General features: G+C 41.6%; 2 protein-coding genes across 7 annotated transcripts in view; one reads left to right on the top strand and one right to left on the bottom strand.

Annotated features, from left to right (window-relative positions):
* Positions 1 to 1,320: 1,320 nt before the first annotated feature.
* pofut1 (protein O-fucosyltransferase 1) lies at positions 1,321 to 14,752 on the bottom strand. 3 transcript variants are annotated; one of them, XM_042005024.1, is made up of 9 exons: positions 14,602 to 14,752; positions 8,656 to 8,738; positions 8,062 to 8,131; positions 7,599 to 7,720; positions 6,135 to 6,317; positions 5,843 to 5,955; positions 5,526 to 5,718; positions 1,998 to 2,240; positions 1,321 to 1,919 (listed from the first exon to the last, which is right to left on the bottom strand). In XM_042005024.1, exons 3-9 carry the CDS (start codon positions 8,063 to 8,065, stop codon positions 1,725 to 1,727), a joined length of 1,053 nt encoding a protein of 350 aa, XP_041860958.1. In that variant the 5' UTR covers positions 8,066 to 8,131; positions 8,656 to 8,738; positions 14,602 to 14,752; the 3' UTR covers positions 1,321 to 1,724. The 3 variants fall into 3 exon arrangements, with proteins under 3 accessions (XP_041860958.1, XP_041860957.1, XP_041860956.1); XM_042005023.1 differs by lacking the exon at positions 8,656 to 8,738 and having other exon boundaries at positions 14,602 to 14,749; XM_042005022.1 differs by lacking the exons at positions 8,656 to 8,738; positions 14,602 to 14,752 and having other exon boundaries at positions 8,062 to 8,262.
* Positions 14,753 to 20,319: 5,567 nt separating this feature from the next.
* plagl2 (pleiomorphic adenoma gene-like 2) overlaps positions 20,320 to 21,111 on the top strand; it is a 75,036-nt gene continuing 74,244 nt past the window's right edge. For 3 of the 4 annotated variants that reach the window (XM_042003128.1, XM_042003127.1, XM_042003133.1), the window contains exon 1: positions 20,320 to 20,519. The gene's annotated coding sequence lies outside the window, so the exon portion shown is untranslated. Of the gene's footprint in view, positions 20,520 to 20,667; positions 20,908 to 21,111 lie in introns of those variants that run through there. The other variant, XM_042003132.1, reaches the window with a different exon arrangement.

Raw genomic sequence — 21,111 nt, forward strand, 5'->3', positions numbered from 1 at the left:
TGTTGCTTTAAACATGTTTTTTCCATGTGGCTTTAAAACTGTTTAACTTTTTACTGTCTTTATTTTGGTGTAAAGCACTTTGGTGAACCGTGTTTTTGTATAAAGTGGAGATTAAACTTTGTTTTTTTTTCTTAACTAAATTATTTTCATACACTTGTAAACCAAAACAAATCCCTCAGCTCAGCTCCCAGGCAGCTCTTACCGTAATCCTGAGACAAGCCGCACACGGAAAATCAAGGCAGTTTTTCTAAGAGACCATCCTGCTGTAAATCCTTAAGTTTGGTCCAGACATTCAACCCATCTTCAGGGCAAATGATCCATTCAAACCAAACCAAGCTAAAAAATTATGACTAATGAAGCAAATCTCCACGTATAACTAAAAAAGGCACAAGCTCACAATCAGACCAGATGCTTTCTGTACCTTTCTTTAAAATGGGAACAAGATGATCTCACTGCACTGATGTCAGAATTCTCCCGCTGGGATCATTTCTGGAAACAGCTCTGCATCACCGGTTCTTCCTGCCGCCGCATCCCGCTATCCTCCTCCATCTTGTCCTCAGGTGGCCTTAGACCACATTTTTCTCACATTTCCACTTTAAGTTCTCTATTAGATTCTTATTAATTATAAACGGGATAAAAATACTGTGTATAAATGCCTTCATAAAATATTTGGTTATGGTTTTCATTAATAGACACATGAATCTTTTCCCATCAACTTTTTCCTCTTTATCCAAAAACATGAGACAGATTTTTTCCTTTTTAACAGCATTACTGTTTATTCATAAAGACCTGTGCATCACTTCCACAGACTGGAAATGTGACCCTGAGTGACGGTTATACAAACGTCTGAATTTCAGTGGGTCGTGTCGGCACACCTGTCCAGCAGGGCTTCGGAAATCAGCTGATTCAGCTTCAGGTGAGGAAGGAACAGATTTATCGGGTTAAACATTAAAAATAGCCGTCGGCTCTACATCCACCCATGCTACATCCATCCATCTATCCTACATCCATCATCCATCCATCCTACATCCATCCATTCCACATCCAACAGCCATCCATCCTACATCCATCCAACATCCATCCATCTATCCTGCATCCATCCTATATCCATCCATTCCACATCCAACAGCCATCCATCCAACGCCCATCCATCCTATATCCATCCATCCATCCTACATCTATCCTACACCCATTCATCCATCCATCCTACATCCATCCATTCCACATCCAACAGCCATCCATCCTACATCCATCCATCCATCCTACATCTATCCTACACCCATTCATCCATCCATCCTACATCATCTATCCATCCATCCATCCAACATCCATCAATCTATCCTACATCCATCCATCCACCCTACATCTATCCAACAACCATCCATCAATCCTACATACATCCATCCATCCTATATACATCCATCATCCATCCATCCATCCATCCATCATCCATCCCTCTCAGTGAGCATTCAGTGTTTGGTCCAGGTTTGAATCGGTGAAAGGGGTGAACGTGATCGCTGAGAGATGTCGTCGTTTCCAGGGTCTGGTGAGGTCCAACGTGTGTGGACAGACAAACATGACGTTGTCGGCAGCGAACGGCAGGAACCTGAATCGGACTCGAGGGTTTTTTGGTAGCAGCGCTGGCGGTGTCGAAACACTTCCTTTCTTTTCTTTTCTCGTGACAGTCATCCAGCATCAGTGTCCAGAGGGTGGCCATGTGATGCTCAGAGTTCTTCTTTGTGGTTTACTTTTCTGGACTTGTCCATGCCAAAGAATGAAGACGGAAGGCCATGGATATCCCGCTCTCTCTTCACAAAAGCTGAAAAGGAGGAAACGCAGTTGCCGATGAAGTGGTCTGCTCGACCTAAGATGTACAGGTCCATCTGGGCGGAGTCTGGCTGGAGAGTCACCACTTTCACCTGCAGAGGCAGCGGTGAAGCGCACATTAACCACCTTTAGCGTCTCTGGGACAGAGTAAACGAAGCAGACGGACCCACCTCGCCCTTGAAGAGCTTTTCCACATCGGAACTGTGGGAGTCGGAGTCCGTGGCGATGTAGACGGAGCGAGCTGAGGTCTTTTTCACCCACAGTCTGATGGCTCGCCGGATCTCTGCCAGGTCCGGGAGGCACATGGTCATGGTGAGAGGACGGGCCGTCTGCCGGTTGTAGCCGACGCACTGAGGAGAGGCCATGAAGTGAGGCCCGGCGTCGCCACTCTTCAGCAGCTTGCAGGCATTTTGCTGTAAAAGTTCAAACACAAGTTTTGTTTTCACCTGCATTCTTTTACAGATTCAAGACTTAAATCATCCAGATCAAACAAGATTCCCAAGCGATGGGTGAAAATGCCTCAAGTTCTGGACTCCAGAACTTCCAGAGACTGGAGTCCAGAGGCTTCAGAGCAGATCTGTTGCCACAGATGGATAAATCTACTTTACATACAACTTCTGGGTAGATTATACTGAGTGCACTCTAGACGGTCTCAACCAGACCGATGATGTCAGATCCACTACGGTGTGTCGTTTGACACTGTGGTCAAGTTTTCAGTTCTACTTAAATTTAAACATAAAATTGAATGAAAAATCCAAAGTAAAGAAACCTCTAAATGAAAGAGCGCTAACATGCCACAGAGGAAGTAAATCCTCATCGTTGTTCCATCTATAAAGACTGTGTGGAAACGGTGCAGGACTTTTTATCTGTCCATAAAGCATCTTCAAGAAATTCGTTTACTTCATTCACTCTTCTGGTTCCATTTCATTTTATTCTGATTTCATTATAATTATCTTTATATTAGTGCTGGGCACGTTAACGCATTAATCACACGTTAACTAACGATTAATTAACCCCGGTCATTTTTTTAATCGTGCATTAAGGTTTTTTTTTCTGGCCGCCGGCTTTGATGACAGAAACATGGCGTCCATGTCTCCTTCCCTGCTGCGGCGGTGAAGATGTAACCAGGAGAGAGCGGCTTTTTAACATGAAGACACGTTTTCCGTCTGGAACTTAAGAAAGAAGAAGAAGAACCGACGTTTCTCTTTGTCTAAATGCAGATGGCAGAACATCGGGATTGTTGGACAGGAAACTGCTCCCAAAAGACAACGAGAAACTTTTTATTTATTTTTTTAAATAAACACAGCTTTAATTTATGCCAGACAGCAAAGGTAAGACATGTTTTCTGACTAATACAAACGTGCAGCATAAATCGGGTTTTCTTCTGTCTCTGGTTCGGTGAATCTTGGTCATATTAAGATGAAACTTCCAGCTGTGGAATCTGTGAGATGTGAGCTTTCAGTAGAGGAGCCGTTTGTTTGTGTTCATGCCGTGGGGTGGACACGGGGAGACATCATCTGTGTTTACATATGTTTTCGGACTTTGTGTAGCTGCTCTTTTAATTATTGTTGTCTGAACTGTGTGTGTTGGTGATAGAAATGGTTTTACTGAGATTCTGGACTTTCTGTGGATACCACACATGTTTATAGTTACATCTACAGACCTGACGCTACACCCAGAAACGAGATGTTAACCCTTAACTCCCGGTAGTGGAGGCTGCAGGTGCAGAGGTGAAGCTAAACAGTCAAGCTAAGAATGAAAGTTTAGAGAATTTATATCCAGAAACCTGGATAATGAAGCAGTGAAGGTGCATGGATGGAAGTTATTGTGCATATTGTGAATATTTCTCTCTCCTCACCATCTAGAAGCTGTGAGATTCTCATCCTGCTTTCTGTCTGTTCACCTGATGCTGATATTCATCACATATTGTTCCTTCTGTGTTTAGAAGGAAGCAGCTTCACAGCTTTAAATCCATCCTGCTGACTTTTTACCTTTTAGTTAGTAAATCCTGAACATTTCATCCTTCTTTCTCATAAATATTTGGTTTTATATATGAAGAAATATTTTAACTGTTGCTGTTTAAAGAGAAAACTGCTGCTAAACCTGTTTATGTGTTTAGTGCAGGGGTCTGCAGCCTTTCCAATCCAAAGAGACATTTTTCCCTCAGCCAGCTAAATAAAACTCCTTTAGAGACGCAGATGTTACCAGACTTTTGGAAAAAAATTCTGATAAATATCTGCTATAGAAAAACCACGTTTTTATTTCTGTTTTTAGGTTTTAAAATAAAGAAAAAACAAAAGTTTTGCAAATAAAGGATGAACGGACTTTCTTCTGTGAGATGTAGATATTTGTGGAAATGTGTTTGAAAACTAGGGAATTTTTATTTATTAAACTAATGACAAGAAAACAGATTAACAGAAATATTCCTGGTACTTTGAGTCATGTTGTGGAAATTCAGTGCGATTATAACAAGAAAAAAAAAACCTGTATTTGTTATTATATCTGTATTTAAAGACATGAGTTAGTTCTTTAGCATGTTTAGCCGTGTATTAAGAGCCATGGTGGGACGTCCAGAGGGCCACTTGCTGCTCTGGAGCCGCAGGTTGAACACCCCTGAGTTTGTGTTTGTAAAGCAGAATTTATGACATTTTCCACATTTAGCAGGAGGCCTGCTTCTAGAGGAAAAGGACATTTATGTGTAACAATGCCATTAATCGTGATTAATAATCGCTGCCCAGCACTAGTGTGTGTGTGTGTGTACGTCACATCTTGTAGATCATGCTGAATCCACGTTGTGTTGCTCTTTGGTGTGAAAAGTGCTATATAAATAAAATGTTTCTACTGGCTACTTTCTGCCGGCAAACATGAAGAAACTGAGCTGAAGATGAAGAGTCCAGTGCTGGGATGAAACTGGTCCCCAACTTAGAACCCGCTCTCTTTTTGACCAATCAAATCACAGAAAACTGCTGCTATAGTAACGGCTGGACAAGCGGTTCTGGTGATGATTTACGAGCTCATTCATGCCACCTGGACAACTCTGAGCACCACAGAGCTGAAACTGGTGTCACGGTGAGGACAAACAAGCCAAGCAGCTAATGCAGATATTTACATCATGGACGTCTCTGTGGACGTGGAAAGCATCCCACCAGGGGACATATTCCACTAGTAAACTGAAATGAACCCATCTGACGACCAGACAAACGTTTAGTGTGCAGCGCTGTCATCAGGACGGTGAGCGACTGGCCTCAGCGTCCATCCCGGTCCGTGAGCAGACGTTGGCAGCAAACTGGCTGCAGCGAATATCAAAGTTCGAAGGTTCTTATCCAAACTATGCATCAGATATGAAGTATAAAACTTTTATTTCTGCTGTTTAATTCTGAGAAGAAATGCTTGTCATGTTCTTGCCGCTTTCCTGCTTATTAAAACAAATAAATGTTAAATAAATTTATATTTAACTAAATCAATGTAGAAATGATTTAAATGCAGCTTAATCAAATCTAAGCTCAGGAATTTCATGATCCGAAAGCTGCAGAGGCCGCGGTTTGTCCTCTGCTCAGCTTTCTAAGATGCTTTTACAGAACTTTATTTGGTATTCTATGAAACGATTATCATTCAAACCAGGAACAGTTGACAAACATTTTTTTCTCGGTTTTAGTAAACATTGACAAATGGAGGTATAATTCAGGGTGTCAGCTCACCCAGTCAACGCCAATCCTGAGGTGAATGCCGACATATGGTCTGGTCAGCAGGGAGGCGATGTGCTCCTCCCCCTCCTCCGCCATCTTGTCTGACCACACCACATAGCGCTGCAGGCCCACGTGCTCCTCGATCACTGGGAACTGAGCGGGAGCGCCAGGCATCGCCAGCACGGGGTGTTCAGAGGGAGGGAACCTATTAAAACAGCAGAAGAAGAACTCACCGGTTCACAGCTGTTTTAAGTCACCCAAACAAGTTGTTTGTGACTTTTCTACCAGCTGTGAGAAGGCGCTGTGAAGCCGTTGGGTCATACACTCACCTCTTCATCCACTGGGGCTGGTGATAGGCACTAAAGGAAATCCCTCCAAACAAAACTGACATGTCAAATTCCACACCAACATAGTCCCAGAATGGACCAAAAGGATTCCCGTCCTGAAAATAACACAGAACCATCAGTTCAGACCAGAGCGTTCACACAGGATCAGGAACGTCTGATGTAAAATCCAACACCTGCTTGCTTCTGTGCCAGCAGAGGGCAGCAATTCACCCTCCTTTCACTCACGGTCACAGATCATCTGATAAATACAAACAGGTTTCTGTAAAATTCTGACCTTCATAGGGCAGGACTTCTTGTCTGGACTCCGCTGTGCTGCCGTCTCAAAGCAGTAAGCATTCCTCTGTCCTGGGGGCCAGTGTCTAGGAGCCAGCTTCTCCATGAAATCCTCCAAACTGACCACACGGTGGTACGCTGACAAGGCCTCCAGCTGGAAGAACTGACTATAAGCAACATGAACCTGAGCAGGAGAGAAGAGAGGGAATAAAACAACAGAAGAAAAATGCTTACTTACTCTATATTACAGTTTGATTTATCCTTTTTTATCATATTGCAATATTGTTTGGGAGATGCACCGATCCATCTGCTTTCAATAAAATCTTGATCCTTCAAAAGCGTTTTGTCAGAACTGCAACTCATTCTAAGCCTTTGACTCCGTCCCATGGTTCATTTTACAAACTTAATATTAATATTTATGATCTCAATATTATGCAAATGTGTATCTTCATGTATAAAATGCAATTCCATCCAAGTACTATCCCCGAACATTTTATACTTTATTTTAAAACTAATGCAGAGGTTCACAGGTACAATACTCGTCAATCACAACACTTTCATGTACCTAAATATGTCACATCCAGAGCTCAGTTTTCTTTAAGATACAGAGGCTGCATATTATGGAAACAATTTTCACATCTGGCAGAAAGTAATAGGTTATTAAAATCTTATAAGAAATGTTTGAAAAAAGTTCTAATTAAATCCCATTGATTTGTGGAACTGTAATTTATATTGTATAAATTGTAAATGAACAAAAATGTAATTCTCCTGTAATGTAACTTTGAGGTGGAGCCTATAAAATAAGCCGTATGGGTTTTCTGCCTCTCCCTGCACTTGTACTGTTTTTATATAAATACTTTTTGTATTATGTCTTTTAACATGTGCCAAATAAATAAATGAAATGAAAATGAAAAGCTGCACTGCCTGTGATCTGACCTGGTCAGGGACGTTCTCCAGGTTTTCTTGATGTCTTTCAAAGTTTTTCCTTTTGACGTTTTCTGCATTTCCACTCATTTTCAGTCTGGTCCCTGTACCTGAACATTGTCAGGAATTTATTTTTCTGTTTGTTCAGCTACTTTAGACTGACCTACGAATCAATCCACCAAAAAAAAAAAAAAAAAAAAAAGACAGAACCTGGACCTCAGCGGGTCACCTGGAGGGACATATCCTCCCCAGAACCTGGACCTCAGCGGGTCACCTGGAGGGACATATCCTCCCCAGAACCTGGACCTCAGCGGGTCACCTGGAGGGACATATCCTCCCCAGAACCTGGACCTCAGCGGGTCACCTGGAGGGATGGCTCCTCCATTAAACTGCTGCACCCATTTCCATTTACCTGGCAGTATATAAATAAATGATGGTTGGCTGAATTACTATATATCCCAGCCTGTATAAAACCAAATGTAAAATGCTTTGTGCACCTACACCTTTCACAGCTTGTCTTTGAGGGTAAATACACACTTACATTAGTGTATGGAGGGGTGTGATGGCGGTACACTATCCAAGGAGGGACCGCCAAGGTTCTGTTTAGCATCTTTGCAAAGGCCAGAGATCCCAGGAAGTGGTCTGCTTGGTTTCCAAAGCGACCTGAACGGTAAGATACAGCACCTTAAAATGTCACAAAGTCATTTAAAACAGAAAAATCTGCCTTCCTCTCATGCCAAATTAAGACTAAGGCTCATGTGGAGGATCCTTTTTCCATTTGTTCGATGAGTGCGGTGGAAACTTACTTTCGGACAGTTAGGTCGTTAATTTTTATCTGAACTTGAAGCTGTGAGCTAAGTGGCTACAATCGTCCTGCCAATTAAAACCGGATGATTAGATGCTTTTTGGCCCTTTTACACACACCTTGGTCATAATTCAGGAGAACACTGAACTTACGAAGCAAAGTTTCCGTCCCAGGACGAAGCAAAGAGAGGGAGACCTACCCATGCAGGGACAGTACAGCACGTAGCCGCTCTCATCCCACTCCAGCTCCGCCGCGAAGCTCCGGCAAGTCTGGCGTAAAAGCACAGAAAGGAAACAAATCAGTATCAGGAGTTGATTTGTTTGCTGTCTAACTGCCATTCTGACGCTTCTTCTTCGTCTTCTTCTTCTTCTTCGTCTTCTTCTTCGTTGGGTTTGTTAAAGCAGTGGAACTAGACTGAAGGCGCACCTGCTGCCACCTAGTGGCTTGAGCTGTGGGAACATGCGCTTTGTTTGTGTGTGTGAGTTTGTGTGCGATTGTGTGTGAACTATTATGAGGTGTGTTTTTAATTCTTTGTTATACACTCTGGTGTGTGAAATCTTTTAAATTTTGTTTTCAATATGCATAATTTGGCTTTATTATGCAAAGCACTTTGTGTTGCTTTGTGCATGAAGAAAGGCTCTATAAATAAAATTGATTTGATATCGATTGTTTGTGAGAGTCAGATTGGTTTAAAACCTGCTTTAAAATAAGCAAAAACAAGATAACTGAATAAAGTTGTGTCTGTATGTACCCTACCCTGAACTTGTCTTGATTAACAGAAGGTTAATCCCACCTACAACGCTCTGACTGCTCACAAACTCTTTTCAGTTGCTGGGAAAATCTGAGACATCTGCGGCATCCTTTCAGGATCAGGAACTAGAACAGTAAAAGCAGAAGAAAACGTTCTAATTAGATTAATTTAAGATCAATGTTTTAGCTTATCTCACTGGGATCCTATCCCCTTTAAATTTTTGATAAAACATGTAAATTTGCTTTGCTGTCTGAAGACAGAGTTCAAGGGACACTGTAAATATTCCATATATAACAATTAAAATGACAACTTGGTCATAATAAAGTTCTGCAGCTGCTAAAATGATAAAAACAAAATAATCATTTCACAAGAAACACTTTACATTTCTGCTGTGCAGCATCTGGGACGTATTTTTGTGATCTTCTTCCTCTTCTTAAAAACTTTTTTGGTTTATCAGGGTGAATATTGTGTGAAACACTTCAATCTAAACTGAAGTTAATTTGACACAGCTCTCCCTAAATGAGGATGTTTATAGCAAATATTTCTTTTTAATATTTATTTAATTTCTTACAAGAAATAAAAAAAAAAAAAAAACACTCAAAACAACATTTTTAAACACCTGAATGAAAAGGAGCAGAAAGAAGAAATCTTATATAATGTATAATAAAAATAGAAGAGTAAAGATAAATAATGAGGAGCTGAAGTTGTGAAACTGCTTTTTATGCTATTTGTTTGCTCTTTATTTTTATATCTCAAATGCTGCTTTAATAAAAATCATATTTTCTTTCATTTATCTAATAATCACACAGAGACAGAATAGACTGCTGACAATAATCTGTGTCATCGTTTCCTTGTCAGATCTTTTGGCCATTGTGAGACTAGTTGAATGGATTATTACTATTAAACATATTAAAGTGTGGCTTTTTTACTGACAGCAGCAGACGAGAGGAATCCATCTGGCATGGGAATCTGCTGGTCACATCTCTTTTGTGCAGATGATGCTGTTCTTGTGGCGACATGTTAGTTGTTTTTAGCTGAAAGGCAAAGCCACACGGCTAAACGAGGCCACACTTTTTGCTCTAAAAATGCAGATGGAGGAGTTCAAGTATCTCTTGGTTGTTTTTGATAACTGATAGAAAAGGGACAGAAGGATTGAACATGCTATCTCCTGCTTTAAAGTGTTTCTATTGAGCAAACCTCTGAGTCCCTGATAACCAGCAGTTATTAAATAGCTTGTTTCCTAACCGCTTGCTCATTTCCTCGAGTTGAACATGTGCCAACATGTAGGTTAATAAAGAGAAACAGAGGGAGAAATGTGTTTGAAACCGCTAACTAGCTAGCTTTGTGGAATGGGACTAGTTTCTGTTGTTTAAGTGTCTACAGAATCATTTAAAGGTTCATTTTTTCTCCATTTTTGAAAATGGATTGAATAAAGTCTTGGCTAACATTAGCCAGAGCTAGCTGAAAAAAGCTAGCCACTTTTAGAAAGTTTCACACTTCTTTGGAGTAATTCCTTTACGATAAAGTACGATTTATAAAAGTGGGATTGTGGTCTTAGCTAGTGTATTCAAAAAGACTTAGTACAACCCAAACACTGTTTTCCTTGATTCCATGACAACAAATAAAGCTGTACGTTAGCAGTAATGCGTCAATATTTGGGTTAAAAAAAACCAGTGCTAAGAAAGATGGAGCTAATCAGTCCAGTGATAATGCCTTGGCAGGAATGAAGGCAGCGCTTCCAGAGCTCTGTCATTATATGTTCATCAATACATGTTCACATGTGTGCTCAACATGCTCCAAGGCCATGTGCTGGGTCGGCACGGCAACATGCAGCCTGGGTGCGTCTCAAAATGTTCAGATGAGTGGATTGTCTGCCAGCCTGCCTTGTTTGACTGAATCAACTGATAATTGCTTAAATATGTTGCGTTTAAGGGAGGATTATCCTCTGCTGTGAGGCTGAGAGACAATTTGTTGTTGATAATTACTGCAAATAATCAAAGCCGAGAATGGAGTAATAAGATTTAACAAATGGTATGCAACTAAAAAAAGTTTGATTTGTTTCTATATCTAGATCCAATTCAGTCAAATCTTCACAAAGAAGAGTATGATCGGGTTGTTTTAAGGATACTTCTTCTCCCTGCATCCTGCAGCTCAGCCAGCCCATAACGTCTGCTCTCTTTGTACTCGATCACTCTCGTTTTTCTTCTTTCTGATGCTCGACAGCTGGCTGCTCTTTCCCTCTTTTCCTGTCGTTCTCTCTGTCTGCTCCTCCCCCATCCCTTGAACACACACTGTTTTTCATTGTTAGAGATGACAGCAATGATAACAATGCAAAGAACCACAACTCACAGCCGGCGTATGAGAAAGAAACAGAAAGTGAGTAGCAGAGAAAGACTTTATTCAGGTGGATGAATGATGTGGATGAAAACAACCAAATGAAGCATGAAAATGTACCCCTACTTGTTTATGTTTCTATGCGTCACTGTCTAGTGTTTTAACTATTTCATTTCCCTTTTTGAATCTTTAAGTTCCTCACATGCAACTTTACCGTGTGATGCTTCAGAGGAAGGTGTTTGCTCTTCATCAGAACATGCAGGCATGTTCGTGTTTCCCCATTTCACCTCTCTGTTTGAACCTCTGCCTCCATCTCACTGCTGGTACAGAAAAACAGGCCTGTCACACCGCCCGTGGCCTTTCACAAGCGGGAAATCAGCTTGTCAACCTCAAAACAATCCGCCTCCTGTTGACCTTTCTGTTGTTACTGACAACCTGGCTTTCAGTTCAGCTGAAAACTGTGACACAACATGCAGAAGCCTGATATTTCTACAGCTCATTCGTCGGAAATCCAGGAACAGATCAGAAAGTAAAGATTTTTGTCTTGAAATAATAAAAAAACAAAGATAAAAGTGCAGAATATAAACACTAAGCATGTTTTCCTGCAGGCATTTATTTTAGAGGAGAGAAATCTTTTCCCAGCTATCTCTTTGTGGCAGCTTTGTGCCTTCAGAAACAACTCTGGATTCAAGCTTAGAAAAATAAATAAACTAAGAATTTTTAAAAAATACTTTATCCCTTATGCCTTCCTTGTGAAATTTTTGTCCATTTTCCTCAACTGTTTTGTTTTTGTTGGTGATCTTTCTGGATGTGTTGCAGCAAGTGCCGTGACTTTATGCAGTATCCCGTGCAGAAGAATTTAGCACCTTCTGGTGACATTCGTGGCCAAACGTGTCCCATTGACTTCCATTAAGATTAATCTCACTGCTGTTACATCTTAAAATCGTTTAACGTCAGCATTTGGTTTGGAAGAAAAGTAGGGATATCTGAGTGGTAAAATACATCCTGGGATGCTTCTACTTTCAGTCATTGCTTAATGACCGCAGCCTTTAGCCAGGAGGTTGTGTGGTCAGATGGTTGCTAGCAGTCATGGGGTGTTTCCACCATAACACCCTCCTGCTGCGGGTCAGTACAGGTGGCCACCCACACTCCCTCCTGGCTTCCAGCTTGCCTCCCCTCTCTTACTGCATAGCCAACAGGAGGCTCCCCCAGTCTTCGCACCTCCTTCTTCCTCTCATTCCCTGTCAGCCTCACTGCTGATGAGACCTTCCAGACTGATTGAGCTGGGAAGCCTCTACACCCTGCCTCGATCAGGTACAACCGGGTCTGCCAACCTTTGTCCCTGCAGTCCTGCACCAGGTCACTGCAGCGCTCCTTTTTCCTCTGGCGTGCCTCTTCGCACCCCTTCTCCCACGGCACAGTGAGCTCCACGAGGAGGATCTTCCTCCCTTAAGCGGAGAACAAAACTGCATCTGGTTGTAAGGTTGTGTGGACGCCATCCGGGAACTGGAGCCTTCCCTTTAGGTCCACTCTCAGCTCCCACTGTTGAGCTGACTGCAGGAGGCCCTGCTGACTTTACCCCCTCCTTCACAAAGGAGATTGCAGGTGCACGGTGGCTTTCCCGTAGGTTGGCGTTTGCGGGTTCTTGCCTGCCCTACGATGTCAGCGAGCCCGACTGTCACCTGTACCTGCCTTGGGATTGAGCGATGTTGCATCCTGACACCATATGTGCCATATGTCCCTTTTTCTCACAGAGCTTGCACATAGGGATGTCTTTTATTTCACATCTGTGCAGGTTCACAGGAGTTGGTAGGGTGGCATAGCAAGACGGAAGGCTCGAGTCTCCATAGGTCTGTCCATGTGAGCTTCCTTTTTGGGAGATCCCACCTTGTCCAGGCACCCTGGGAACCTAGTTCCACTGCTCCTGCCTTTCTCATCTCTTCCTCCAGGTTCCTTATTTCAGCCTGGACCATCGCTGTCAGCTCCCTCTGGTTGGCTTTTTCCACTTTTGGAAGTGGGTCATTCCCAGATCTTTTCTGTCCGTGCAGAGGCCTCCGATGATATCTTTAATCATAAGATGTCCCTCTGCTTGGGCTAGTGCTGTAGAAGCATCCCACTTTCGTCCTGATCTGGTTTGTACTCCGGCTTCATGGACCTTAATGTCACTTGAGTCCCTAAAGGTCGCGGCATCCCTGCACTTTGCCACCTGGAATTCCTCGACCAGGAATGACAGAGGTAGTTATAATTGCCCAGATCTGATGTACAGCCTGACTGATGTGAAGCTAGCAGGTTTTCCAAGCCGCTTCCTGAGGTGCTTGTTGATTGTACGCTCCACTCTTTCCATGGCTCTTAATGGGACCTCTTACACGTCATTAGCCACATCAGCCTGGAGAGCAGGCCATGCCTTCATTCCACCAAATCCACTGGTTCCCCATAATGGGCAGATGCAGGAAATCCTGGCATTATTATTTATATTATGGAGCTGAGAGACCACGAGGGACACCAAGATTTTTATTATAATTATTAATTCTTTTCCATTGTGTGTGTGTGAAACAAGTTTCTCATCCAAATCTAATCAACGTTTCGATAATCAGAAAAATTTACACACTTCCAAAGAAATCACTCTCAGAGGCCCACGCTTCTATAATTTAACTGTCAAAAAGGCCATGATTCCCAGCGTCTGCCTGCAACGGGAAACCTGGCAGAATGAAGAGAAACTCTTAAATATCCCCACTTTTCTTCCAAATGAAATGCTGACGTTAGAGTGAATAGTTTTAAACTAATGTGTAAATGTGTGTGTGTGTGTGTGTGTGTGTGGTTTTATTAAAGGTAAATAAGACACTTTTAGTCACAAAGGTCACCAGAGAAAATGGCTGATATTAGAAAAAAATACCAATGAGATCAAATATATATATATATATATATATGTATATGTATATGTATGGTTAAAAACATTTTAGTTTAAATTTCTACTGGAGAAATTAAAAAGTAATCTGAAAAAATATTAATTATTTGTGTGATTCATGTTAGGATAGAAACCATGACATAAAGAAACTTTAAGAAAGGTTTTATTGCTCAGTGTGTGTTGAGTGTGCTGTGAGGTGGAAATGTGCTTTAAATGGGTCAAAACGTACAAAATACTTGTCAGAAATCTTTTTTAAGTTTTGTTGCTTTTTGCTTCACAAAGTTAATTGTTTTTTCTCAGCTGGGATTTATGCTTTATTCTTTATTTATTTATAGACGAAGATAATAACAGCAGAGCTAACAAAACTTTCATGTGACAAAATAATTTATTTTTGCATTAAGAGATGGAGATGTGTCTGACAAGTAACTGCAAATATGAATTTCTTGTAGTTTCGGATATGCTACACACGGTTTTCATTGCCAAACACAGAAACAAACACCAACATCATAAAATGTGCATATTTATTTAGATTTAAAACAATCCAGTCGCTTTATTTATACGCCAAGTTGGACCCAATGTTGCTGTTTAGTGGTCTGTCTTGAATTTTCTAACACTATAATAAAATGTTATTTACCAAACAAGAACAGATATTTGAGGAGAAAATCTGTTCCAAACATTTTAACTCCATATTTTTGTGGAAGAAAACAAGAATAACAAAACTATCTTCAATCAAAAACCGGTTAACTCACCATGAAGGTTTCTTTAAGAAGCCCATCTTTATTGACCTAAAGTGGTAAAAACATGAGGCACACCTGCCCACAGCTTTCTGTGTAATCCTGCAAACAAACAAGCAAACAACGCAGAGCGACTGATTAACCTTCATGAGGTGAAACACAAAGTCTGCTGTTATTTTTAGCCTTCCTCTCAGCTGTGGCGTGCCTTCACAGACGGGCTGGTGTAGCTGGACAGGACGCTCTGCTCCACCCGAGCAGCTTATCAGCCTGCTGCAGGCCGCTGGTGCTGGCTGTCGGTGCCCTGATACCCCACCTCATCTCAGAAAACCCAGTCCCAGCCCAGATAGACCTCCCTGCCTTCTGCTCTGCACTACCCAGACTTTATCTCAAGCCAGCTGCTGCAGGTTACGCCACACTTCGCAGCATGTGACGGCGTCGTGGTGCAGGCATCATCTCAGCAGCATCGCAAGCTGTGTGACATTTTGTGTTTGAGAGTCAGATGATTTTCAAACATCAGAGACCATCAAACCACAAATATGACGGCCCTTCTGTTCCTTTTCTACCCAAATATCATCCAGTACCAATAAGAAGAGGAAAAGTTGTTCCCTTTCTTCTTTCTAAACCCATGAACCAGACTCACTGGGACCTGAAGCCTCATCTGTACAGCTGCCCCGGCATTTCCTTTCTGAGCTGTTTATCGGTCATCTTCACTGATGTAAACCGCCCATCTGTCTGAAACAAAACATAAAACACACACAGCCATTTCCCACCCTGTAAGAAGGGATTGCTCAGGGTTTTGGTGGCAAGAAAATACACTCCAGATGTTAACAAATTGTCCCACATGCTAATTGCTAACGTGCTGACTGATGCTGATTTTGGATCTCTTGGGTGGGGCAGATGAGAATGAAAACGTTGTGCCAAGATATACAGTAAATGCATGTGTGTGTTTGCATGCAGCCTTTAAGATGGTGTTAAAACAAAGAAGCTTTAACTCTGTTTTGCTTCAGTGAACACGTGTTTCTGCTCAGTGTCTGGTGAGGGCTTTATTTAAGGAAGCCCATCTTTTTTTCACTGTCCTGTCATCAGAGCTTCTGAAAAGCTGGCTTTCTCCTCCCTTATGGAGCATCTAATCAGGCCTGATTAGGTGTGTGGTAGGCTGAGACATTCAGGGGGTTTGGCCTCTGCTGCTGGGCTTCCAAAGCAATCTGTGGATGGAAAACCCTTTTCTGGACAGTTTGGAGAGACAAGGGAGACAAAAGAAGTCATGATGTGGTGTTTCATAAGATAGTTAAAAATCACTCCACTGCTCTAAATAACAGACCACCGTGCAACAACTGCAATCAACCTGACTTCGGCTGCAGCAACCACACCATAATCCAAATAAACAAACAATGGAACAATGACAGAAGCCTCCCTCTTCTTGCTGGGAAATCATTTCACTTCATTCATCTTTTAGCCATCTGGTCCTCTATTGTCTATTCTTGTCCAGTTTTTATTTGTTTTATAGCATCCTCACATTAAAAGCTGAAAGACACAAACTTCTTCCATCTGTTTCTCAATATGAAAAATATTGTGGCATGAAAAGTTAAGTTCTCACAGCAGAATATGGCTGAAATACCAGCATGATGCTTCAGAGCAGGCTCAGTTTAGAGGATCAGGTTTGCTAATGGACAAGCGAAAGCTAAAAGCCACTCAGTGGGGCATGAAAGAAGCAGAATTTCACCATCTACAACAACTCAGGCTAGAAATATTTGGTGGTTTGAGTTTTTGTTTGCAGTCAGAAACTCGTCTTCCTGCAGTGGGAAAGCAAGACTTCCTCCGGCTGCGCGGTAGCATCCAACACGCCATCAACCCAGGCTCACAGCAAACCTCGTTTCCTGCAGTCAAACATGAAAATAACTCTGGAGGATCACATTCTCACCTCGTGTTGTACATGAGTTGGCTTTGCATCAAAATGTAGACAGAATAAAGTCTATATTTGGAGGTGAGACTTTCAGGGTGGATTTCCAGTCCCTTCCAAGATACTGACCCTGAGCAGGAAGCCACATTCTCTCAGCTGCTGGTCATTTTTCTTGTGGACATTTCACCAGAGGGCTGGATGGAAAACCGCCACAAGAAGTCCTTGTATGAACATTCCTGTTTCCACATGCTACTCCTCCAGAACACGTCTACAGGACTACATGTGAAGTGGTTTCCACCCATCACAATCTGATGCAACATCAGCCAGAGGCAATGTGTGCATCTCAGCTTTAGTCTCAGTAAAAACAGACCTCCCAGAATCCAGAAGTTTCTTCAGAATACAACATATCACATGTTGGAAGCTAGAGATTTTTATTATTCCATTCAAATATTCCTTCATCTTGTATCTAATGCAACATCTCTAAAAAGATGGGATAGGGCAACAAAAGGGCAGAAAGTAAGGAGTGGGGGAAGAGCACCTTAGAGAGGCAGAGCCTCTCAGAAGTTCAGCCATCTGCAAAAACCTGCATCTACAAATTGTGAAACAATTTCAGAAAAATGTTCCTCAATGTAAAAAAAAACAAAACAAAACAGAAAATTCCACCAGTTTCTGTGTGTTAGGGGTGTGAGCGTCTACCGTAGAAAGATCTGTATGGATGCTCTCATCCTTTGGCCCTCAGACATGTGACCGCCGACCATTGCGTGGATTCAGAAATACTTCCAGAAATCATCATCTGTGATCACAGTTTTCTGCAGGTTAGAGCTCCATCACACAACGAAGAATGTGTGAAGATGATTCAGAAACACCAAAGTGGAAAACTGTGTGGTTGGATGAGTCATCTTCTGAACTGGAGCGGAGAAGAATGGGACCAGCGGCTTCCTCTCTGATGGTATGGAGCTCCGTTAGCGCCACGTACACATCTGGGAAAGCTCAATGCTGGAAGGTAAACCAGCGTCCGAGGAATGAATTCTCCCATTATCAGGGAAGGCATGTTTCCCCTGCAGGAAATCTTTAGAGCTTCTCTGAAAACATCTTCAAATGTAGTTTTAACTTGTTATAACCTGTTTTATCTTTAATAACTGTGCATCTTCTGCCTCCATTTTCAAGGGATTTTTATACAAATTTCAACAAGCATGTGGACAAACTCAATAATTTACAACAGAAGAAGGATTCGCCTCTCAGACAGTTCGTGTTTCTGGTTCCTTCAGAGGAAAAAATTACATCAAAATGTTTAAAATGTGTTAATTTAACAGATTTAATCAGCTGTTGTTTATTTTTATTATAAATAACATGTGCAGATCTAATCGATTTAAAGAATTAATTTATTTTAGAACACAAAACTGAAACAATACTCAAGTTTAATTTCATTCTCTTAAACAATTCAGGTAAAATCTAAATATTCTCATGATAAACCCAAATTATTGTGTTTCTCCAATTAAAACAGTCAATGCAGAAATTTATAAAACATGAAAACCTGCACGAGTTTGCTTAAAAGCTCTTCCCTCAGCCTCTGACCTGGTTAGAGAGGATCAGGGATCAGGATCCCCACATTTAACCCACATCATGATGCTCTGCAGCTTTCAGACCAACAAAACAACTTTCTTCAGTCTAAAAATGGACTCGGTTAAACGGAGGCTTCGTGCAACTTTCATTTCTTTGATGCAACATCTACTGAAAAAATCAAATCTTCTCCCTTTTAAATCCCTGAAATGGTTAATTGCAAATTTAAAGACATTTTCTCACATCTGACCCAGATAACTGGATATTTTCTCACCTTTATGATAGTTTACTGTGTCAGAAAACAGATATTATATGTTATGTTATGTTTTAGGGGCTAAAAAGAAAAAGACAGTTTATAATAATTATAATATGTGTTAAATTAAATTGGGACTGTTAAATTAAATAAAAAGAGCTTAAAGGGCATCTTCATCTTAATTTAGTTACTTTAAAAACTGGTTATAAAACCTCAAAAAAACGGCTAAAATGTATTTATCTGGATTACTTTCTGAAAATAAGAGCACCTGAAATTATTAAAACTTTTTTCCCGTATTTTATAATCTAAACAGAATTTTCTGAGTGAAATATTTCACTTGTAGCAATTATTCTTTTTATAATTCTTTTAAATAAGCTTTCAGTTTTCACTAACAACGTCTAATTAAATGCCTGTTTATGAACCTTATGATTAAGTTGAATCGTCGCCTGTAAAATAATTAACATGGAATTTAGGCCGCAATTCAAACAGAAAATTTTCTCATTTTCTGAGGATAAAAAGGAGAAAAGTCATTTCCATCCACGAAGCATCTTCAGGGGCAGAAACGGAGTTTTAAACTTTAAGAACTCAGCAGCAGGTAAAGCCTGGAGAACCCGCAGCGTTTCCAGCACCTTCCCCTCCCCAGCTCACAGCTCCCCCTCCTCCCCCTCCTCCCCCTCCTCTTCATCTTCATCCAGACTGAGCAACAGGCGTTTTCTGCCCCGCTCCGAGACCGCTGATGCATTCAAGTTCTGTCGGAAATGTCGCAATAAAAAGAAAAATTAAATATGAATTGATATATAAATAAAGTTTTTAACGCAGTTTTAATTTTTTAAAGGCTAACCAGAAGATTTGTGGAAATTTTTGGAGCATTTTGAATCAAACAGCATGACAGACAGACCATAATATAATTATTTTTAAAAAATAATAATACATTTTTTATTAAAAAATGTTGCTTTTAGTTTTTATTAAAGTCTTTAACAAAAAGAAAAGAAAAATAAAAGAAGAAGAAAAAAATAAGAATCTTTCTCTGATAGCCATAAACTGCACTTGAAGGCAGCATTACTAAAGACCCCTGCTCCCCCACCCGTTTTCTGCCTCTGTACAAACACCCTGCGGGCGCGGTGGAGGTGGTGGGAGCCTGCGGAGGGCCGAGAGGAGGTGCGGGGGCAGGCAGGGTGACGAGGAAACGAGCTGATGTGCCCTGGAAGTAATCCTTTCACCCCTCTCCCCTTCAGGACCTAATCCCCCCCCCCCCCCAAAAAAAACTACACAAGGTGGGAGAGGACCTCCATCACCACCTCCACCCTTATCCTTTAACACGTGCTGCTCTGTAATGCTCACAACTTAAAATAAAAAAATTATTCATTTTCCCTTTTTAATCTATTCTTGAAATAAAATAAAATGAAATAAAAATAAAGTATTAAACTTCAATAAATGAAATAAAACTGGTTTGTATCAGGTACAAGCTACAAACAGTCATATTCTCCACATTTTCGTTTTGAAAATGATTTATCAGGAAGTTGAAGTGATAAATATGAATTCATGAAAACGAATTTTTACATGTTGTGAAAATAAGGACGAACACATTTTCTCTTCTTCTCTTGGAGTTTCAGGGGAAACGAGAACAAATGAGCAGAAAGAAAAAAAGAAAGCAAATGAAAAACATCATTAACAGGCTGAGAAATTAGCCTCAGAAGGAACGAACTTGTTGTTAAAATTAGATGCAGACGCTGATTCTAATAAACGTGCAAAAATCAAATCTGTTTGAATGGAAGCTGAAAAGTTAAAGAACTCAAATATACAAGAGTAATATTTAAAAATAGAAAAGGAGATTAAAATAAAAGAAGCTCAAGGATTTGTTTTTCACAGATGAATGTGCAGGGTGTAGGAAGTGTGTGCAGGTGTGTGAACTGGGTCAGGAGCTGCGACTGGGAGGACTGGGAGGAAGAACCGGTTCGCTGCTGTCGCTTAAAAAAAAAGTTTGTGAAGTGGCCTGACGTCACGCTCCCACAATGCTTACCGCCCCAGAACTGCAGCCTGAGCAGAGCCAGGCACGCGCTCAGGCCGCGAACGCTGAAAAATTGTTGGAAAAATTAGAAAAAATAACCAAACAGCAGATCTCGTGGGTTCTGCCACGGCGGGATTGTGCTCCGGGGTCCGGGATGGACGCTTACCGGGACTCCATGTCAGTCTGACTAATGCGGGGCTGGAAAGTTTTTGGTGGGTAAACTGCTCGTTTTTTTCTGCTCTTCTTTCCCTGTAAGACCTCATAATGCGGCTGCACGTCCTCGTGCGTGCATGCTGGCCTTGAAAAGAACTTTTCTGCAGCTCGTGCTGGCTGACACATCGACGTGCGGGACGCTTTGAACTGTGAACGCGGTGTTACCGTCGCGCAGTTCGACTTTGCGCAGCCTCGCTGTTATTTTTCTCGCTGTTTGTGGCAGCTTGGAAGGAGCCTGGACTTTCACGCGGCTGCGGACGCGATCGCCTCTCAGCCCCACGAAGCCGATGAATCCGCTGAGACGCGAGCGCGTGAAGCTGCTCCACTTTGTCCAGCGGCCCCTCGCTGTTGACGTTTGATGTTCTTTGCAAAGTTTTCGGCGATCCGGTGAGTTGGTGGAATGTTTCTGCGTGTGGACGCAGCGCAGACAGACGTCCCGCGGTGCGCAAACTTTCTCTGCAGAGCAGGAGAGTTTGCGGAAAGTCGCAGTTTATGGAAGCGGAGTTTTTCTCATCAGTGTTCTCTAGATGAAAAGTTTGGGGACTGATAATCAGCCCACGAGGCCAGGTTGGCTCGTCCAGCCGCTTGGTG

This window comes from Melanotaenia boesemani, chromosome 13, assembly GCF_017639745.1.
Source record: "Melanotaenia boesemani isolate fMelBoe1 chromosome 13, fMelBoe1.pri, whole genome shotgun sequence".
NCBI classification, from domain to species: domain Eukaryota; kingdom Metazoa; phylum Chordata; class Actinopteri; order Atheriniformes; family Melanotaeniidae; genus Melanotaenia; species Melanotaenia boesemani.

Excerpts from the sequence above, each read along its gene's own strand:
- pofut1 (XM_042005022.1), bottom strand. The coding sequence starts at position 8,200 with ATGGCAGTTAGACAGCAAACAAATCAACTCCTGATACTGATTTGTTTC. Across the intron at positions 6,318-7,598 it reads ACACCCCTCCATACACTAAT|GTTCATGTTGCTTATAGTCA; the intron begins GTAAGTGTGTAT and ends TCTCCTGCTCAG. Across the intron at positions 2,241-5,525 it reads TCAGGATTGGCGTTGACTGG|CAAAATGCCTGCAAGCTGCT; the intron begins GTGAGCTGACAC and ends GAACTTTTACAG.